Here is a 19,386-nt window from a genome sequence, read left to right on the forward strand (position 1 = left end):
CCTCGACAGGCATAAACTGCAACCGTCCCCAGAGAGAGGGTATTTGTTCAGAGCAGTGAGTGACGCGGCTCAGCCTTGTGCGAACGGCTGCTCCTGTGCCAGGTCTGAGACGGGTCCCTCGACGTGGACGCCGGAGCCTCTGCCCATGGGGGCAAGTCCCGCAAAGACCTCTGAAACATTCAGCGAGCCTTTTCAAGGACAGTTATTCAGAATACAAAGGGAGGAAATGTTTGGTGTAGGTATTGTCGGGGGGTATGTTAAGACGATCTCTGCGCTGGGAGGAAAGCTTAAGCTAAGGAAGTTAATTCACATCGTGGGGACCGGGAGGTGGTGTTACCATCCACCTCCTCCACTTTACTGCCTGTGCTTTTCCTCCTCCCACCTATACCTGTTCTAGATATAAAAGCTTTTTTATTGCAAGACTATTAAAATGAAGCACTTGCAACCCCTCCTCCCCAGCACAAGTGCTCCCAGCAGCGGTGCTCTCTGGCTGGTCCCAGCCCCTCTGGTCAGCCTGGGAAAGGAGACCAGGGCAGCAGCAGGAGCCAAGCGGGCTGTCGCTTAAAGCCCAGCTCTGCCGAGATGAGCCCGCGTACCGACGTGGGGCTGCCTTCTTCCACAGATCTGCTCCCTAGGAGCCTGGTGAATCACTAAAGGCAGCAGATGTGATTAAGATGTTTCCGAACTAATTTTTAATACTTTTGGCACAGCAGTGCCAACGCACAAACGTGAACTGTATCAATGGGACTGTTTATTAAATTCTGGTCTTGTTGCAGTGGTGCAACCCTATCGAGACGCTTTGGTGTATTAACATAAAACAAGAAAAGTGGATTTTCTTGTGTGCTGCTGAGAATTGCATCTTGCCTGCAGGTTGCTGCTGAAGATGATACATAAGTGTCATTGGGGTCTGAGCCCAATTACAAGGGTAGAGCAGGATATTTGAAACTGCACATTTCTGGGTCAAAGACAGAGCTGGTACAGCCCCTACTACTAACTCACAGTCACTTTTCAAAGCCAAGGTCTCCAGCAAACTACATGTACAACTTTTGTTTCCTCTTTGCTCTGGCTGCCTGGGAAGCAATGAGAGCTAAATCCTGCCCCATTCCGTAGCTGAAGTAACCACACATGAAAGGGCCCATCAAGATAAGGTTTCTGTGCTTGTTAAATGTGAACCTTCAAGGCTTTTAAATTTAACCCTCTTCCAAGTGTATTAGGTTTTTGGGGGGATTTTTTAAATGGCGAAGTTTCCTGGATTTCTGACCTGTTGGTGCATACCTAGAGCACTTAGCATTGTCCATCAGGGCCCTGCCAGCATGCCACCTGTGTCAAGGCAGAGAGAAAGCACCTCAGCCATCATGATTTTTCAACTATAATTTGCTGGAAGGTGATCTTTGTAAAAACAGCACTAGCTTCATGTATTTAGCAGGGAACAGGTATTGGGCAAAGGAAGTATCTGCTAGAGGGCTGGTGGTGCAGGGTTATGAATGTGTTAATGACAGAAATGGGTTTGTAGGTGCTAGTAGACATGAGCAAAGGTAAGTTTTGAAAGCAAAGGTTTCACAGGAATTGTCCCAGAACCCCTCTGAAGCTATGGCTAGGGCGATTGCCATTCTCTGTTGCCACCACAGAGAAAGCAGAGGAGGTGAGAGCATCCCAGAAGATGTCAGCAGCTTTCTTTCCTTTTTTTTTTTTCCCCAAGCCTCCATGCAGAGGTTCAGTGTTAACCCACATGCTTGCCTATATTTCAAGTTCCGTAACCTTTTAATCAAAGGACCACCCAGCCTTCAAAAACAAATCCAAGGACCACTCTACTTTGAAGAAAGGATGTTCTTGTACAGCAACCACTTACAACCAAAAGAACAATCAAAATATAATGATTTTTTTTATGGTAAAGAGTAGGACAGAGGTAGAAAGTTGTAACTGCTTTGTTTTGTTTCTTAGAGATAGGGAACTGTGTGCAACTAGCCTTAAATAAATCCTAACAGTAACTTCCCAATGGCCTTTTGTCTCCCAGCTTCAAGTGTTTCCGAATGAGCTGAAGGCCACTTTCTTGCTAAGGGCTTTTGTCTCACTCCATCCTAGAGCTTTGTGACAAAACTGAAGCTATTTTGTGGAAGGGAGGAAGTAGATGCATTAGTGAGTGCATTGCCTCTTGGCTGAGGTTAGGTTTATTTGAGCTTAATATTTCTAATGTGATCAATGGATCACTTATTGACCATTTCACTTCAAATGTGGTCAAGGGCTGCAGCCTACAGTAAGTCAGTCTATCTTCTCCCACTCTCAGTCCTCCTCTGCTATGTAACCATGTCCCAGCACTCGCTCCCATTGTCAAGCCATACTTGTTTCACAGCTCAGAGCTGTAGAACACTTTAAAGATCCCATCCACACATCATGGTGGGAGTATAACTGTGTATGCTCTGTTTTGTTCGTAACACTAAGGAGCTCTCTGACTCAGAGACACACGTTTCTCTTCCCAGCCATCATTAACCAGTTATTCTTCTTTCAGCTCAACTTAAATCTGCCACTTAACCATTAACTCTGTCTATCTGTACCTAAAATTATTTGAAATAAAACATTCAATTATTACAGACCTTAAACACCCAGAACAAGGCTGCCATTTGATTTCTTTATTTCAGAAATGATAAAGCACTCCAGCATTAAACTCTTGTTCTCTCTAACAGCAGCCGAGCCACTAAATTGATGACATGCGGATTAACCAAACAGTCTAGCAAATCATTGGTAGAAAGGGCTGTTTGTGAGGCATTTGGACTGCTGTCTGAATCCATTTGATGTGCAGGTGTTTCACAGTCATTACTCATTACCAATTGCTTCCTGGTGCAGTGTAATTTTCCAAAATGTCCTCCTTCATTTTCATGGAGAAGATCTCTACTGTCACTTTCAACTGCAACTGCACCCATTGAGCTTGTTTCTTGAGGCTGTGGTAAAACTTGAATAAGATGCGGCCCAAAAGGTATTTTCTGCAGCTTTTCTGTTTTATATGATGAAAAGCCAAATTCATGGGTTAGTAATCTGCAGCCCTCTGGTTCACAGCCAACTTCCCTTTTCTTCCTCTTGCGTGAGGCACTTGTCCTTTGCTCTGTGCCAGTGCTGCTGGAACACGCCTGCTCTGACACACTTGCCTTTTGACACTTGAAATATGCAGACACTGCTTTATTCAGGTACTGAAGATTGATTTCATGGGATGTTGCCTCAACCTAAGAAAACACCCAGGATACACTCAGTTAAAAGGAGATATGTTTCAATTCAGTGTTGCATGATTATCTTCCATGAATTACTTTTGCTACGTGAAGGGAAGGAATTTAAAATTCTTTTTCTCAGGCAGCAGAAAGACTCAGGGGGAGCTAAGCAAAATGTCAGTAATTCTCTGTTATCACTGTTATAATGGGAGCAAGAGAGGGCTTACCTCTGTGGGATTTAGCCACACGTCTCCAGCACCGGGATTTTCTGCTGATTTTATGGCACATACTAGCATTCGAGTTATTGCTTCTTCTACACGGGCTTCATGATCTGCATCCTGCCTCAGGGGAACAGAAAGCGTTTGGAGATAGGTTAGCACTTGGATCTCTGCAGAAAGCTTGAAGATTTTGGGAGGAACTGAATGGATGGTCTTAGTTTGAAAGCCATACTCATGTATGCCAAGTCAGTGAAAGGCTTCAGAGTTTTGATGCTCCTACTCATGCATACGGCCCCCACATGAGTAACAGCACAGGCTCTGGTGTGACTACTCATCTGAATAAGGATTTGCAAAAGTAGATTCTAGTGTGTGTATATAATCTCTTCCCTTATTAGTGTTCTGTTAATTGAATCTGGTCCTTGAAATTACAATGCAATGTTAGCATTTAATTAATGTATGCGTTTATATATAGCTCTTTAGGACTAGAAAGACCATGGAAGTACATAGCAAATTTTATATATCTACATATGTCTAGTTTAAGTACTTAAAACACAGGATGTTACAGCAAGGCAGCAACTATCTGGGGGCGACAGAGGCACAAAAGTGAGTCAAGGAAATTCAGGAAATATTTTATCATGTAACAGCAGCTGACATACTGCTGCAGTTTTAAACATCAGCAGAAGGAAAAAAAGTTTCCTCTGAAAGCTCTCTTGCAAAACTAAGTTAGTAACTGGCTCTTTGTTTCAGGCCTTCACTTCCTGCATCATCCCCTTGGGCAGCTGGATACTAGCTAGCTTAGGATAGCAGCACAAAACCCACTTAACTGAGTTTCTTGTATATGGAAGGGAAGGGTATGTGGAAGGAGACAGTAAGACTCTCCAAACAAGATGGGTGGTTTAGTTATTTCCATGACAAGCGCCTAGGAGTAGATACATAAATTTGCTTTCATTGAGATGCTTAGACACATAAGTTTTGGAGGAAAGATGTAACCTAGTCAACCCATAGTCCTGAACTGCCTAATTGAGGCTTTGGGAAACATGTCAAGCAAACCATGCATCTTTCTAGTGTGAGTGTTGAAGGCAGTAATTCATCCTGGAACACTGAGCAGAATTCGGGATAGAAGCAGGGAGAAGTGCTCTTAGCATTCTGTGGTTTTGGATGCTTGGCTTATTAATGGCCTCGTGTAACAAGCCCCCAAAACACGGAGTTTGGTATCTACATGTGGAAATTATTTAAGGTGTTGCACTCTTGGTATTCATCCTTGTCTGCTGAATAACAGGGTTGTACTGATTGCATGAGAGTATGTTAGGAAGCATGGAATACTTTGAGTAGCTCACATCCAGCTGAAAACAAATTAAACTTCTAAAGTCCTGCCAATATAATTAATGGTTTCACTAGGACTGTAAATGTTGGCATGATTCACATCTGTCAATATGAAGGCAGCTGGTAACAGCTGCAAGCAAGAACTGCTTGATTTGGTAATGGAAATGTTCTCAGTATTGTCTTTTAGCATCCAGTGCTACCATCATCAGCTGTAGGGATAATTTCTGTAAGGAACTTTCACCTGGGTTGCAATAGCTGTACTTGTTTATGGCAGCTTTTGATATTTGGGGAGAGGGAGTATGTGTGTCATTCACTAGCAAGATCCAGCAAACAAGCCTCTGTTTATGATGCCACACAACTACCTGCTCTTGCTGTCATGAAACAGGATCTTGGTGACTTCTGCAAGACCTCTATGACCAGAAAGGCCATGGAGTTTAGCTCCACTTCTCCCCCCCCAGCACATAAGAACAGCTAGTACAGCTGCTGTACCACCCAGCTACTTGGGAGTTACCAGCCTAGCACAACTGATCCAATCCGGACCTGCTCCTCCAGAGGGGAACAACTTCTGAGGCACAGCTTAGGGTACAAGTATGTGTGTGTTGACATCAGGGTCTTTCCAAGCACAGGGCACACAGCCAGCTCCTCTGAATTACCACAAAGGCTGCTCAAATTTAAGGAAGGCTTAAATGGTTGCTCTGCAGTATTGGTGCTTTCTCTGGCACTGGACATAGCCTGACTGTACTTGGGGCTATATAAGAGCTTGGTGTGGGCTGTGGGCCTGCTGTCCTTTCTAAATGCATAGTCTCATCTAGAAAATTTTTCCATGAGGGAAACACCCAAGTGAGTTCCTCTGCTCTGCAAACGCTTGGTTTGATGTTGGTATAAGAAATGTATTGTGTGGTCTCTGAACAGCAGCTGAATGCATGTGTTCATCCCCCTGCAGACTTCCAGCCTAATAAAGGTTTAAAAGAAAAAAAAAAAAGCAATAAGTATTTTCGTGAGGCAGCTTTCACAGGCCATTTCAAAGGGTCTTTTTTTATATTAAGCTAGGATTAATGATAAAGTAATTTGAATCAGAAAACCTTCTGGAGCATAGGGATGATCTAGTTGAAGATGTCCCTGCTCATTGCAGCGGGGCTGGACTAGATAACCTTTTAAAGGTCCATTCCAACCCAAACTATGATATCCCTGGAACCATCCCATACATACTGGTTAACATAAGCAAGAAAAATCAAAGCCTGGGGAAAAGAAAATTAATTAAATACTTGAGCAAATCCAACTCCAGGCAAATCAAAACTATCACAGAGAAATGAAAATTCAAAAATCCTCTGCCACCCCCTTCCTATCACATTAATCTGATTTAAATTCTAATTTAGCTTTGCATGTAAGCATGTGCTTGCAGTGAAGTTGCTGTTCTGTTGTCCCCTATTCAACACAAAGCTAGTTAGCCCACAAGAAATTTGATGTGAAAAGTTTAGCTGGTGTTTAATTGTTTGCCTGATTGAGGTAAACTTGAATGTGATTTCTGCTAAACTGGGGCTTCAGATCTGGAACCTTGGAAGGTTCTTCAGCAAAAATTGTATCCATAAGGGCTTTTCCCTCCCCAGCCTCTAAATACAGCACACCCAATAGGGCTGAACCTGGCAGGCAAGGGACAAAAGTCCATGCAGACATGGAAGTGCTATGTTACCATGACATAAAATGGAAAATACCAGTTCAATCCAAGAGTTTATGCTGACAGTGATGGGATCAATGGATTCCACATAGTGCCACCAGTGCCTTGGAACGAGCAGGACCTGGAATTGAAGACATTGCATTAGGGTACTAGCAGAAGCCTGAAGAAATATAAGGTGTTTTAATTAAGGTGGTGTGCGATTCAGAGGCAGAATGAGGCAAGGAATAGTGGTGGGAGGTCATCTTTATAACTTCCTTCTAAAGAGCCTTTGCTCAAGACTTAAATGCCCACTCTCTCCTCCCTTTGTATCAATACTATCCTGTAAGAAGTGGACATGATCCAGAACTACCTCCCATCCAAACTACTTCTCATGTGAAGCAGGATTGTAACCTTTTAACTGCTCTAGGTCAGCAAGGTCTGGCTGTACAAAGGGAGTGCAGCTGGTGTAGCAGAAAAGCAGGGCTTTAGAGAAAGTCTCAGCCAAGCAAGAACTCCTTTGTAGACTCTGCAACTGAGCAGACTTCCCAGTTCCTTTAGAAGGACTGCCAGCTGGCTTTCCCAAAAAGCAGGTATCCTAATGCTCATCTAGGTGATTAACAGTATGTAGCTTTAATTCTGGTAAATAATCACCAGAATTAAACTCGTCACTTTCAGTAGATAGGCTTTTAAAAGAAGGTGTCCCAGAAATCACGACAATCTAGTTTAGATCAGAGCTTTACAACTATATCAGGATGATAGCTGTGACATAAAATTGATTCCAACCCATGGCTTTTATGGTACAAATACATTAATGTTGTTTTGATGATACAGGACAAGCTTTACAGATTACTGAACATTAGATTATCACAGGGCTATCAAGAAAAGCATAAAAGATGGTTTTTGACAAGGAATAAAAATGGTCAGAGACAGATAAAAATATACACTTCAGAATGGGGAAAGTGAAGCAATGATCTGTATCTGAATTGCAGACAATTCCTTTTCTTGGTAGACACAAATTACTTAAAAGAACATTCTGCTACCTAGATAGCCCTGTGCTTCATTATATCAAAACATGGCTAATGAGAAAATGTCTATGTAGGGAACAATGACTGTGGCCCTAGTCCTGCAAACACTTACAGGGCAGTCAGAGCAGAGTCATTTTTGGGCCAGAGGACAAAATGTTCTCCACAAGTTTCAATTTAAGTCAAACAAAAAAACCATTGGCTCTCTAAAGGTCAAAAACATTTGGAAATTGTACTTTAATCCAGTACAGCATACAAAACAGAAGGAAGTCAGTCTATGGAGGGCCATTATTCAAAAAATATCACCAATTAGTTATTCCTGACACCTACAAGCGTACAAAACCCTACGCGGTCTGAAGCCAAAACACACTTTCTACACTGAGCAAGTTTGAGTGGTGCTTTTATCACAGAAACCTACACTTCAAATGAAAAGTGCAGTTGCATTAGCTGCAACGGGTCTATCTGTTAGCAAGTGTTTGCCTACACTTCACTGACTGCAGAATCACACCAAAAAAACAAACACTCATCTGCTCTATAGGGGTTCCTATACTGAACTCTGTTAAAGAATCTGGGTGCCCTCCAAATGATAGGATATAATGACGAAGCCTCAAAAACTTTGTTATACAGCAGAAGAAGGCATAATGAGCTTGCAACATGCTGGAGAAGTGGATGAAGACGCTAGGGAATTGGGTGCAGAGGGACTATGTAGCAAGGGTACAAAAGCAAGAGGCAAATTAAGGGAAGTGTATGAATGTTTCAGTAACAGGGGCTGCCTGGAAAAACAAGATGGAAATTAGGAATGGAATGTGCTGGTTCAATGCGACTCATGCAAAGCAGAGACAGAATTGCTTTGGAAAGAGGAGGTATAACTAGGAGGAAAATACAATCCCCCAACTAGTCCAGTCTTTTCAAACCAGAGAGGAGGAACTTGGTCTTTGGAGAGACTAAGCAGATTTTACTTGCCAGCAGGTTAAGGCTAGTAACTGCAAAGTTGTGTATTTCCACAGCTGATGCCATTTATAGAGGAGCTACAGAGCTGTGACTCCAAGAGGCAAAACAGGTACCATAAAGACAGTTGCTCTCCTTTTATTTTTGGGCAAGCTTATGCTTGTTAAAATAAGGATTTATAGCAGCAAGAAAACTGAAATTATCAAAAAGCAAAAGGACTAAAACTTTAAGGAAGATGAAGAAATGGAAAAAATTAAAAACAAAAAATCCAGCTGGCAAGGGAGCAGGAGAACTAACAAGACAAAAAAAAAAATCATCAGAGAGAGAAGCAGAGTAGGATTCTTCTACCTTTACAAACTAGTACTCTTTGAGGTTTGCAAACTAGAAGCAACCCCCCCCACCCCCAACTATCAATTCCACATTAAAATAAAGAAGACTTCTATATGTTTATGAATATGGGAAACAGATTTAACTACATTTCAATAGGAAATGTGAAAGTAAACCACAGTGAAATACACACACACACAAAAAATGCAGCAAATGTTTTACAGGGAAAACCTAAAGTGCCAAAGCAAGACAGAACTATTCCAAGCTAAGAGATAATCTTGTGTTAGACTGCTTTCTACAGAATCTATCCAGCTTTGTGGGCTGGGAAGGTACTGATCTAAACAGCAACCAATCAGATAATAGGGCTAGTGATAGGCAAATATGGCAGATGAAGTCAAAGTAGGACAGAAATCCCAGGAAAGATAAAATGAAATTCTGGTCTGTAACGCGAGGAAAGAAACCAAGAGAACAGTTGGGAGAGCAAGTGGAGCAATGCTGAAGACTTGTACAGCACACAGAACAGAAGAGGTTTAAATTCTCAATGGACATGATTAACTCGATATAGTGCAAAGGTAGGGCAAAGGTGGAATTGCTTCAAAAAGAGAGCATACCCTGAAGTGAAATATTATACCAAGAAATTCCTGCTCTTTAGAAAAGGATATTTGGGTAAATGCGCAAGAAAAGCACCAAAGAACGCCAGCGTGATGGGAAGAAAAAGATGGGGAGCTGCGGGGGGACCCAAGTAAATCCCACAGCTGCTTGCAACCCTGGCAATGAAAAATAAAATAAAATAAAATAAATAAATGCATAGTCAACCCCATGGGAGCACCATGTGAGGACTCTGTCAGGGTGCTGCCATCCCAGCCTATGGCCTGTCCCAGCTGGTGCCTGGGTGCCCTGGTGCTAGGAAAGTGCTTCTTATCCTGCCTCCCTCCTCCCTTCCGAGCTGGTGTCTTCCCACCTGCTGAAACAGAGCAACAAGGGCCACTGACGCCAGAAATGCAGGCACAACCCTGCGGAAAAGCACTGCGAACAGGAAGGGAATGGGGCTGTTACCATGCTGTGTCCATACGGACCCAGGCGAGGGACTGAGGGAAGCTCAGGGAAGAGGTGGAAAAATAAAATTAGGAACTGGCAGCTTTCACCTTTGGTTTGCTTGCCTTTTCGGGCATTCGTGGGGCTCTCCATGTGTGTTGCAGGCTGAGTGGTGTTTTCATCACCAATATGAGTGTAAATTTAGCTCCTGGACTTTTCTGCCTCTCTCTGATGGAGACAATAGTTCTGGTGTCTACAGGCTGAGCTGGGCTGTTCTGCCTTCTCTGCGGCGTGACTTGGGACCAGCTCTGCAGCCTCACACATGAAAATTCTTTCCTCCTTCCCCACAACAGAATTATCGACCGTCTACTATGCATAATGCTGTGGACAACTCTGAATTCTTCTTTACTCAAATCACTTAAACTTTTCTCCAACAAAAGTAGGTTTTCACTGCAGCCCCTTTTAAAAATTATTTCATATACTTTGAGCTGGAACATTTATTTCATTGCCTTTTAAAAAGTTTGAATTACTGCATTTCCTGACTTACAACAACACTTTTTTTTTTTGTATCAATTATATTTTTCTTGGTTATTCAGACTGTCTGTTCTGCTGCTGCCCACTTTAAACCCAATCTGAAGCTCTCATCCCTTTTCTTTAAAGGTGGCATATAGGGAAATCCCTCCCTGACTTCACGCAGATTTCTGCTTGCTCGGGTTTGGGTTAGATGTCACAGGTCTGCCTGTGCTGTTGAGAGCTCTGGCTGCTGAGCAGGATCCCATGGTGTGTTAGATACTGCAGCAGGAGCACAGAAAGAGAAAACCTGGCAGCTTTACACAGGAACTTAGTGATAACTGTAGCTGTGGACACAGACTGAGTTTGAGATGTGTTCAGAAGGCAGGCAAGCAAAAGCATGGGAGGAGAGCTTCTGAGCAGCAGACCGCAGTGAGAGACAGCAAGCAGTAACGTTGATCTTTTTTTAAAGTAATTTTTTCCCTACTGTGATGATGTTTTTCAAGGCTGGAAGGGAGCATCCTTCTCGGACTCGATGTGCCTCTAAGACTAGCTCAGTTAGGCCTTTTCTTGCACCTCTGGTATCTAGAGCTGTACTGCAACTCCTCTGCGCCTGGGACACAAGGAGGCAGGAGCAGCCGAGTACTGCCTGTAACACCATGGGTCCTGGTGTCCACTACCCCTCCGGTCTGGGGTAGCATGAGAGGGAATGGCGTTGCTCATGGGAGCCCAGTGTACAAGGTGCTTGCTCTCCATTAGGAGGGCAGATGTGTGGAGCCTTATGTGTCTACCTTCAGACAAGCTGAGATGTGCTTTTTTGTCTTTTTACCATTGTCTAGTTATACGGATATGCATTAAGAGGAAGATGGATTAAGAAAATTACATTAGTGAGCAGGAAGGAAGCAAGAAGCTGGTAAGAAGTGGGGCAGAGGAAAGAATGATCAATGATTTTGTATTTGTACAGCATCTCATTTTTTTGTAGCCTTTTCAGGTGGGATTCTTCTCTCCTATTTTTAATCATCAAAAAAGTTAAGCATCTATGCATCTAAAAGCATTCTTTTATAGCCTGTGCTGAAGGACAAGATGGGATGAATGATTCTGTAGGACTGTAATTGTATAAGACAAGGAGGATGAATCACCTTGAGAGGTGCCAGGTTTGTCGCACTGATGGCAGACAGGAGTTTTGTCCTGGAAGGGTTTAAGTTGAGGGTAGCAGGTCTTGCCCTAACTCTCTTAATACCTGTCCCAGAGTGTGGGGTGGAATATACTAGAACAGACATGTTTTGCCCCATGTGCAATCTTTTAAGCAGTATTTGTATATTTGTGAAAACAATCAAGGCATTATTAGAAATACTGCAGAATTTATGAAGAAATAAAACAAAATACTAATGCTTTGGGTGAAAAATCACTAGTTCAGTGAGCACAAATCCACCAGCAGTCAACCTCCTGCTCCGTACTTACCACTCAACCTTGCAACCATTGCATAGGTGACCAGGTCCAAATATTTATAAGAAGCCCCTACATCTGTGTGATGCAAATTGAGCTTGTAACTTCATGGATATAGTCAGGTACTGCTGCAAACCCTAAAACTACTCAGCTGCCTATTTAAATAAATTAGAGATCTAAATGTTATCATAATTTGTTATCAAGAACAGATCACTAACGTATAACCAGAGGCCATGTTAAGACCTCTGTGGAAATTCAGCCCACAGTCACTGGTCAAGTACAGGATGAAACCTTATAAAAAGGTCTCAGCCAACTACCTAAACTCATAACAGATATTCACCTCTGAACAATACAGTGAAAGGGCACAAAGGATGCAATCGAAGTACGTATTGTGCATTGGTACAATGTTATAGGTAGGAATTCTGCTTTAAAGCCTTAAATGGGTGTAGAAAAATGGCTTGTAGCAAACAACGACCAGAAGGTGGCATTTTACACATGAAGTTTTTGATATTCAAAGCTGCACTCAGCCTACATGCAGTTGCTCTCTTGAATACCTAAGAACACCTTTGTCTTTAGTTTTCAACCCTTTATTGCTACAATATCTAATCCAAAATGTTCTGTGTACCCTCTGGGAAGGAGTGGAGATGCTATATATTATTACAAAATAAAGCTGGCTGCAAATTCTGCAATAATTGTATTAATTCCACATGAAAACCACGGCTAAGTACTTATCAAGATTGTTATTATTTAGGGATCCTCTCCCTTGTTAACAAAGAAGTTCTTCTAGGTCATTCCTTTCCTCTCCATCAAGCAGCAGCAGTCTCCAGTCACCTGCCCCATAAGCTTCTGGATGAGATGCAGCAAAGCACCACCCAAAAAGTGCTGATAAAATGGATGAAGGCAATACCTCATGGCTCCGTCATTGCCTCTACATTACCTTCTCCACAGAAATCTAAACACTATCTCCTTCATGGCAATGCAGACAACTTGTATTACTGAGCTGGCTCAAGATCTTTATTCCTAGCAAGATTAACTTGTAATTGCTTTAAGCCTAATTAAAATGAAGATCATATTAGAGGTTTACTACCATACTTGATCATTCCAAAGGAGATTATAAATTGAATTAGTGTTGGGGATCATGGATAATACAGTGCTGAATGGATGTGGCATTTTTATCAGTAGTAAAAATTTGTTCTTTGTGCTTTAAATTATTGAACACTGCAACCTTACAAAGTGTAGAATGTGAAACTAATCATTTATTTTAGGAGTATGACTAGCAGCTAATGTAGAGCAAACAATGAAGGCTGATCATGGATTCCCCATTTGCAACTGTACCAGCAGAATAGCATACTCTTCCCAGTCAATAGACATCATCCTTTTGTTGGAAAAAACTATCCTGCTCCAGCCTGCGATCTCACCAGTTCACAGGAGCGCTCCTCACTCTGCCTCCTTAAAATTAGCTAGATTAGCAAAAATCAGTTCTTCCAATTGTTGAAGGCAGGTGGGTTTGCCAGCCAGGGGCAAAGGAGAACTAGCACAGGTTGCTGAGCTGGCAGGTCAAAAGAGGTGACAACATCTGGTAGGAGAAGGGTGAAAAGGCACTACAAGCAGCCACTCCAACATCTTAAGTAGTCAGAGCAATGAACATTGCAGAATCCCTTTGGAAAGTCCTGACAGTTTGAGGTGCGCAGGGGTGCTTTACAAGGACATGCACTGCTGAACAAATGAAAAAGGGTAATTCAGACTCCAAATACAGACCATGTTGATTAAATAAAGAAGGACGCTATTTACGGCAGAAGACTAGGAATTAAGAGTCCTGAGCCCTACTCTCATATTGCTGCTGACTGCCTGTGTGGCTGTAAGGCAGGCACTTATAACTGAACTTTCCCAGTAAAACAGGGTTAATAATATCCTCACATCCTTGTAAAGCACTGTGAAACCTCTGGATGGTGTGTGCTCTAAATGCAAGTATCATCATTATAATACCCTGCTACTAAAGCAACAAGTTGGGCCAATGTTCCCTGGTGAAGGTTATTCACTATCAAAACATGAGTTCCTTTGTTGGCTCTACATGCTCATTAATCAAACACATTTTATGGAACATACTGGTTTCAGAGTAGACAGGTTAGAGTACTGTTCAAGAAACTTTTAAAGCAGACAAATTGGAGGTGATGGAAAGAACTGTGATGGAATTGGGCAGCTGATTGAACTAACTCTCCAAATGTTTGCAGGTTTTGTACAAAAAGGGCTAGTAAAGTAACTGTGAGCAAAGGAAGTTCCTGTGCTGAGAGAAATGTATCAAGCCTGAGTGCAGACTGTAGGTAGAGGGAAGTTCCACAGTCAATTTGTTAAGATTTCCTAGCCCATAATTAGCCAGTTAAACAATTTACTAGAATCTTTAAAGTAATGTAAAGCTCATAGGTGAATGGTACCTGTCCTGGACTGAGTGTAACCACATGGGCTGTTGTGTTCCTAAACTCAGGAAAGCGTTTCAGGTCAGGGTTGGCAATGTTGACTTTGCTGAATATGCTGGATTCCTCATAAGGGATCCTGGTGGGATAAAGGAAACTGGTGTCACCAGGTGGGAAGAGGTGCCATCTCTTCCTGAAAATAGAGAGAAGATAAAAATGTATTCAGTGCATGTCAGTTACAGCAAAGAACTAAAGGCAGTAGCAAGGTTTTCAATAAAACATAAATCTGCCTTGCTGTGTGAATCTCCTACGCAGTGAGAACACAGGCAGTGCTTACAGGCTGTCTCCTGAAAGTGTTTTTAAAATATTCCACTTTTTAATTTTTTAACTGAAAAGATTTACAGCTTCTCACAAATTATTTTTAAAAGGCAGATAAAATAAAATTTTTAAAAAAAGCTCTTCCATCTGGTTCCTCTTTCCTCCCTTTTACAGAACAACATGCAGCATTTACAGATGCTCAGAGCATTAAAAATTGCTCTATAAACCAGGGGAAACAGTTTTGTTACAGACAACGTACTTTCATTCATGGAATGAATAGCTGCTGCACCCATGTTTTAAAAGGAGGGCATTGTGTGTTTACAATGGTAATCGTAAAGGGGTATGGACATGATCTTCTGTCTCCTATCTTCACCTACATACTTGGCTGTTAGTCGCAAACCCCTCATTCTTAGTAAAACTCACCTTGATGCTTCTATACCACAGATGGCATAAATAAAAACCAGAGACATTCACAGACATAAGCATCCTGAAACACCTGTATTTTTTGTGTTATTAGTACCACTTGTGTGGGCCACTGGGGTTAAGAACTCATGGGTGTGACTAAATGCCCAGATGGAGCAGGACAGGGTCGTTCTGCTCATCAGGGCACTCGTGTTGCAGGTTGCTCTCTATGCGCCCAGAGAATTTGGTCAACACACCACAGTGCAGGGCCAAGCAGAGCTGAGACACGGACCTCGTCCTTAGGAGCTAATGTTTCTTTTTCAGTTACATAGACCAGATCAAGGAGAGAAAAAGAATATGCCAGAACTGGTGGTGCCAGTTTTATGGGTACTATAAATGAAATATCTTAGCAGGTATATATGTTATTTAGAAAGAGGAGTTTTATATGGCAGTACTTTAGGTGATGGAACTAACCAGAAAGGAATACACAAAGAGAGAATTTATTACATTGAAAAGGCGCCAGATAATCAGTACAACGGTGACCCATGCACTAAGCAGTGGAAAAGTAAAGGCAGTACTTTACAGCACAGTTGGACAATTTGTGCCGCTCTTCTCTTTGTTTCAGACTCTAGTGAGGTCTTTTCTTTTTGTCTCTTTCCTCGGTACTCACTTCCTGCTTTTAGCCTACTGCTTCTAATTGTCAGTTCTAAGTCACAGATCTGAAAAAGCAACCAAATGGCACAAAACCAGAAGACACAGGAATAGCAGGATAGCCAGAACTTCAGAGACTGGGACAGATGGAAGTGCCATAGGTTGCTGACATTTCTTGGTAATCACCAAAGCTACTGCTGGGTGCAAGCACAAAAAATAGTTCTCCTGAAACTCAAGCCCTATCGCAACTTTACTTTGCCCTCCAAGATAGACCCTCTGAAGGGGCAGAGAATAACTAGGTTAGGAGGCTCATGGGTTAATCCTGCAGGCTCATGACAAAGCAATATCATGAAGCAAAAAATTAAGAAGCCTGAGGGATGCAAGGAAGACATTCAAGATAGCAACAAAGGGCTAAGGAGTCATCCCTGGCTTTCCTGCAATGGCAAATCTATTTAAGTTTAGCATACACTTATATTCTGTTACAAAGCCTGTCTTGTTTGTGAGTCTCAAAAGGGAATCTTTCTGCTCTGAAGAAGCAGAGGATTCACAAGCTTGTGGAAGTTTGCAATCTATTTATAGGCTTTGCTCTGAAAGGAAAACAACTTTGTCTTTTCAGGCCATGCAAAGGCTTTAGGCTGCTTCTTTCCCTGAGAGGAACAAGGATTTTGTTCTACCAGAGGAGGAGGAAGTGTCTTGGGAAGGCAGGCAAAATTGCTGCGTGATGCTGGAACTCTGGCTCAAGTTCAACACCTGAAGGTAGAGATCAAAGAGGCAGGGCAGGTATCAGGTCTGCTAGATTACTGTACTTATTTAGTACCCAGTATTTAGGTGGATCCTTACAAGATATTTAGGCATGTTAATCTCATGGTTTTCAATGAGATTTCTGGCTCCTAAATACACTTAAGTGTCTGGACTTCAATGCATAATGTTTACTGATGAGATCTGAAATCTACAGGACTAACTGCAGCAAAGCACGGTGCTGAGGGCTGCTTCCAGAGTGTCTCTGCTGCACATTCACCCAAGGATCTCAAGGCTATTTGTAAACATGAATGAAAACCCACCTGAGAGCTAAACAGAGTTACCCTTCTTACAGATCAGATAATTTGCCTTGGGCCTTAAAGCCAGTCAACCTGTGGCACTGCCCAGCATAGAAGCCAGCATGCCTGACTTCCAGTCCTGCACCTCAATCACAAGACCACCATGATTTTACTGCTCTATAAGATGTTAATTAACCACATTAAAATCCCACTGGCAAATTACTCCTTCCACTCTATACTCTCAAACCTAAAAAATGCATGCAACTTGTTTTGTTACTCTAGCATTACTCTAGCAATAATAGATAACAAAAAAACCCTGAGGCCAATATGCAAGGAAAGAAGAAAAAAAAAAGAAGGTGGTGGTGGGGAGACGGCATGCAAACAGGCAGAAAGATACAGCAACAAAGCTACATGCTCCAAAATTAGTTTGGAACCTTAAATGTCCCTTTCAACTTTGCTCACAGCTGGCTGCTCCCATCCTGATGTTCCCCTTTTAAATTTATTCTAGCAGGCTATTAGAGGCTGTTGCACAGAGAATATTGTAAAAGTCTAAAGTAGTTTATTTCTATTTTGTTTCTGGGCTTTTTGTTTTTAACTCTTTATCTCCCACTTCCAAATTCCTGAATTTGTAACTACTAGGAAGACTAAAACGTTTATTATTGGACCACATAACACACAGATCAGCAAAGATCTTCCTCAAACAGAATAAAATTGTTACCTCCATGACCCAGTCAAACTCCAACCCCCTGAAGTTCTGCCATTTCCTATAAAATAGTTCTGATGCTCTTCAATCGCTGAGAGGTCAGAAAACTAACATAATCAGGACCTAGAATTAATACTCAAGAGTCCAAAACGAACTTTATAGCACAGTGTAACCTCCCCTGTATTTGTTGTATGTATATGTACTTGTTACCTTCCTTGTACTTGCAACACTAAGTTGCAGCCGTAGGAGTCCAAATGGCAGGGGGTGTTTGCTCCTTCAGAACCAATCCACAGCGTGCTCTCTTTTCCACTTCTTCCAGGAAAACCAAAGTCAGACCACCTTATATCCTACAGCAATGAAAAGGTTATTTATGTAAGCTGTTGAACTGATTCACATCCTACCCTCAGTTCTCTGAGTCTCTTGTCTTCCCCTCCACTGTTCAGTCACTCTTTATCCACTGCAGCTGTTGCTCTTTGATTGGGTTCTTGCATGCATGGCCTGTGCTCCTTCCTCCAAAATTCTCCTCTCTAGCAGCATTTCTTCTGCTGACTTTTTTCTTCTTCTGACTACACAGCCTCCCAGAGCTCTGTCTCCAGTTCTCATGTTGGTCCTTCATATCACTCAAGTCACCCATTTGCTCTACAGAAGGACTGCCCAACTGCTCATTGCCACATGTGGCTTCTTTTCCTTCTTTTCACTCTTTTCCTTTCTCAACTCTCAACCATTCACCCAAGCTCAGGATTGCTTTTAGAAAAATTCTGGTATAGAGCATTTAAAAAACAGGAAAGAGTGGAAGGAAGGAAAAATCCCTATTCCCTTTTCAAACTGATTTGATAATCCATGTGGCATATTTGCTCTCTCTTTGCTCCTGTCTCAGCTTTCTCCATGTATTCTGGAAACGCAGACTCTACCCCATCTCTGACCCAGTGGTATGCTGTTTTTTTAAAGTTTTTTATTATTTAATGGACATATTCTTCTCCTGCCTTTGCAACCGTGGAGGCAATGAACTTAAAACAATTTGATTACCGGGTGAGAAAGGGCAGAACAGGTATGCATGTGTTATGAACATGATCCTGGAGCTTTCCAGTCCATTGATCCTCCCACAAGTAATCCCCTGGGGATGACAGCTGGAACGAGAGGGACAGTGAGGTATTTTTCAGATAGTTCAAGGGTTTTGCAGGTTGGCTCTCTATAGCTTGGATAAAGCTTTCCCATGTTTCTGTAGCTCACCCTGCCACCTGCAGGGCCTGATCATTTGTTTACTGGAAAGCACTTGAAGTACACTGGCCAGAGGTACTGCTGCCTTTTGGCTGGAGCCCCAGACTGAGCCTTAGGAAACAGAAATTCAACTCCTGGCTTCCTGATGGTCTCAGGCAAATCAGTTCATCTCTGAGCTTTATTTTTCCCATCTTGAAAGGAAGATAACAGTATTTGTTCCGTTTCAGTAAAGCAGTTTGGGGTCATCCACATCACCTAACTTTAGGAACCTAATTTAAGCTTGGCTCCTGCTCTTGTCAAAGCACTCTCAATCACGCCTTGGAAAAGCCTCTCTCTTTCTGCTGTCTATAAAGAGAAAATAGGAGTCTAGCCTCCTAATTTAAGTATGTAAGCTAGCTGCTTGCAGACAGGTGGATGACTATCCTTTTTTAAGATCTATGGATGAGGAAAACTAGAGCTAGACTTTATTATAAGGATGACTTCACCATGACTCTGTATCAGGAAACCCTCAAAATGAGCGATAGCCCTCCCCAAAATTAGGTGTTGCTCAAGATTTTGAATTTCAGAGTTATTGATTTTAAAGATATCATTTGAAAAAAATGGAGAAGTGTAATATAAACATTTGTCAAAGGCAGCAAAAAATCAAAAAGAAAAAGTTGCTCCTATAGATTTCAGCAGCCATAAAATTTAAAATCCAATACAACTATTTCAGTGATAAAGTTAAGCGTAACACCATCTCTACACTTTAATCTCACACCTAAATAGTTTTTGTATTTTGTTACAATTTAAGTGGAAAGAAAGCACACATAATCAATATTAGATTTAAAAGAACTTTCTGAAAATGCTGCAGCTGTAGTAAATAGTTGAAGTGATTATGGGTAAAATAGTTTTTAACCAATGAACTGAAAAGGAACTGGTAGGATTACTGAAATCTTGTCACAGTGGGTTCCTTTTCTACAATAAAAA

At 42.0% G+C, this 19,386-nt stretch overlaps 1 protein-coding gene across 4 annotated transcripts in view; it reads right to left on the reverse strand.

Annotated features, from left to right (window-relative positions):
• Positions 1-1,830: 1,830 nt before the first annotated feature.
• The window catches only part of HSPBAP1 (HSPB1 associated protein 1), a 38,765-nt gene continuing 21,209 nt past the window's right edge, over positions 1,831-19,386 (reverse strand). For 2 of the 4 annotated variants that reach the window (XM_075028786.1, XM_075028787.1), the window contains exons 4-8: positions 17,413-17,549; positions 14,113-14,284; positions 6,451-6,534; positions 3,425-3,535; positions 1,834-3,215 (exon numbers count right to left, since the gene is read on the reverse strand). In XM_075028786.1, the coding sequence (XP_074884887.1) occupies positions 2,658-3,215; positions 3,425-3,535; positions 6,451-6,534; positions 14,113-14,284; positions 17,413-17,549 (1,062 nt within the window). In that variant the 3' untranslated portion in view covers positions 1,834-2,657. Of the gene's footprint in view, positions 3,216-3,424; positions 3,536-6,450; positions 6,535-14,112; positions 14,285-17,412; positions 17,550-19,386 lie in introns of all 4 variants that reach the window. The other 2 variants (XM_075028788.1, XM_075028785.1) reach the window with 2 other exon arrangements.

This window comes from Buteo buteo, chromosome 5, assembly GCF_964188355.1.
Source record: "Buteo buteo chromosome 5, bButBut1.hap1.1, whole genome shotgun sequence".
Classification (NCBI taxonomy): Eukaryota; Metazoa; Chordata; class Aves; order Accipitriformes; family Accipitridae; genus Buteo; species Buteo buteo.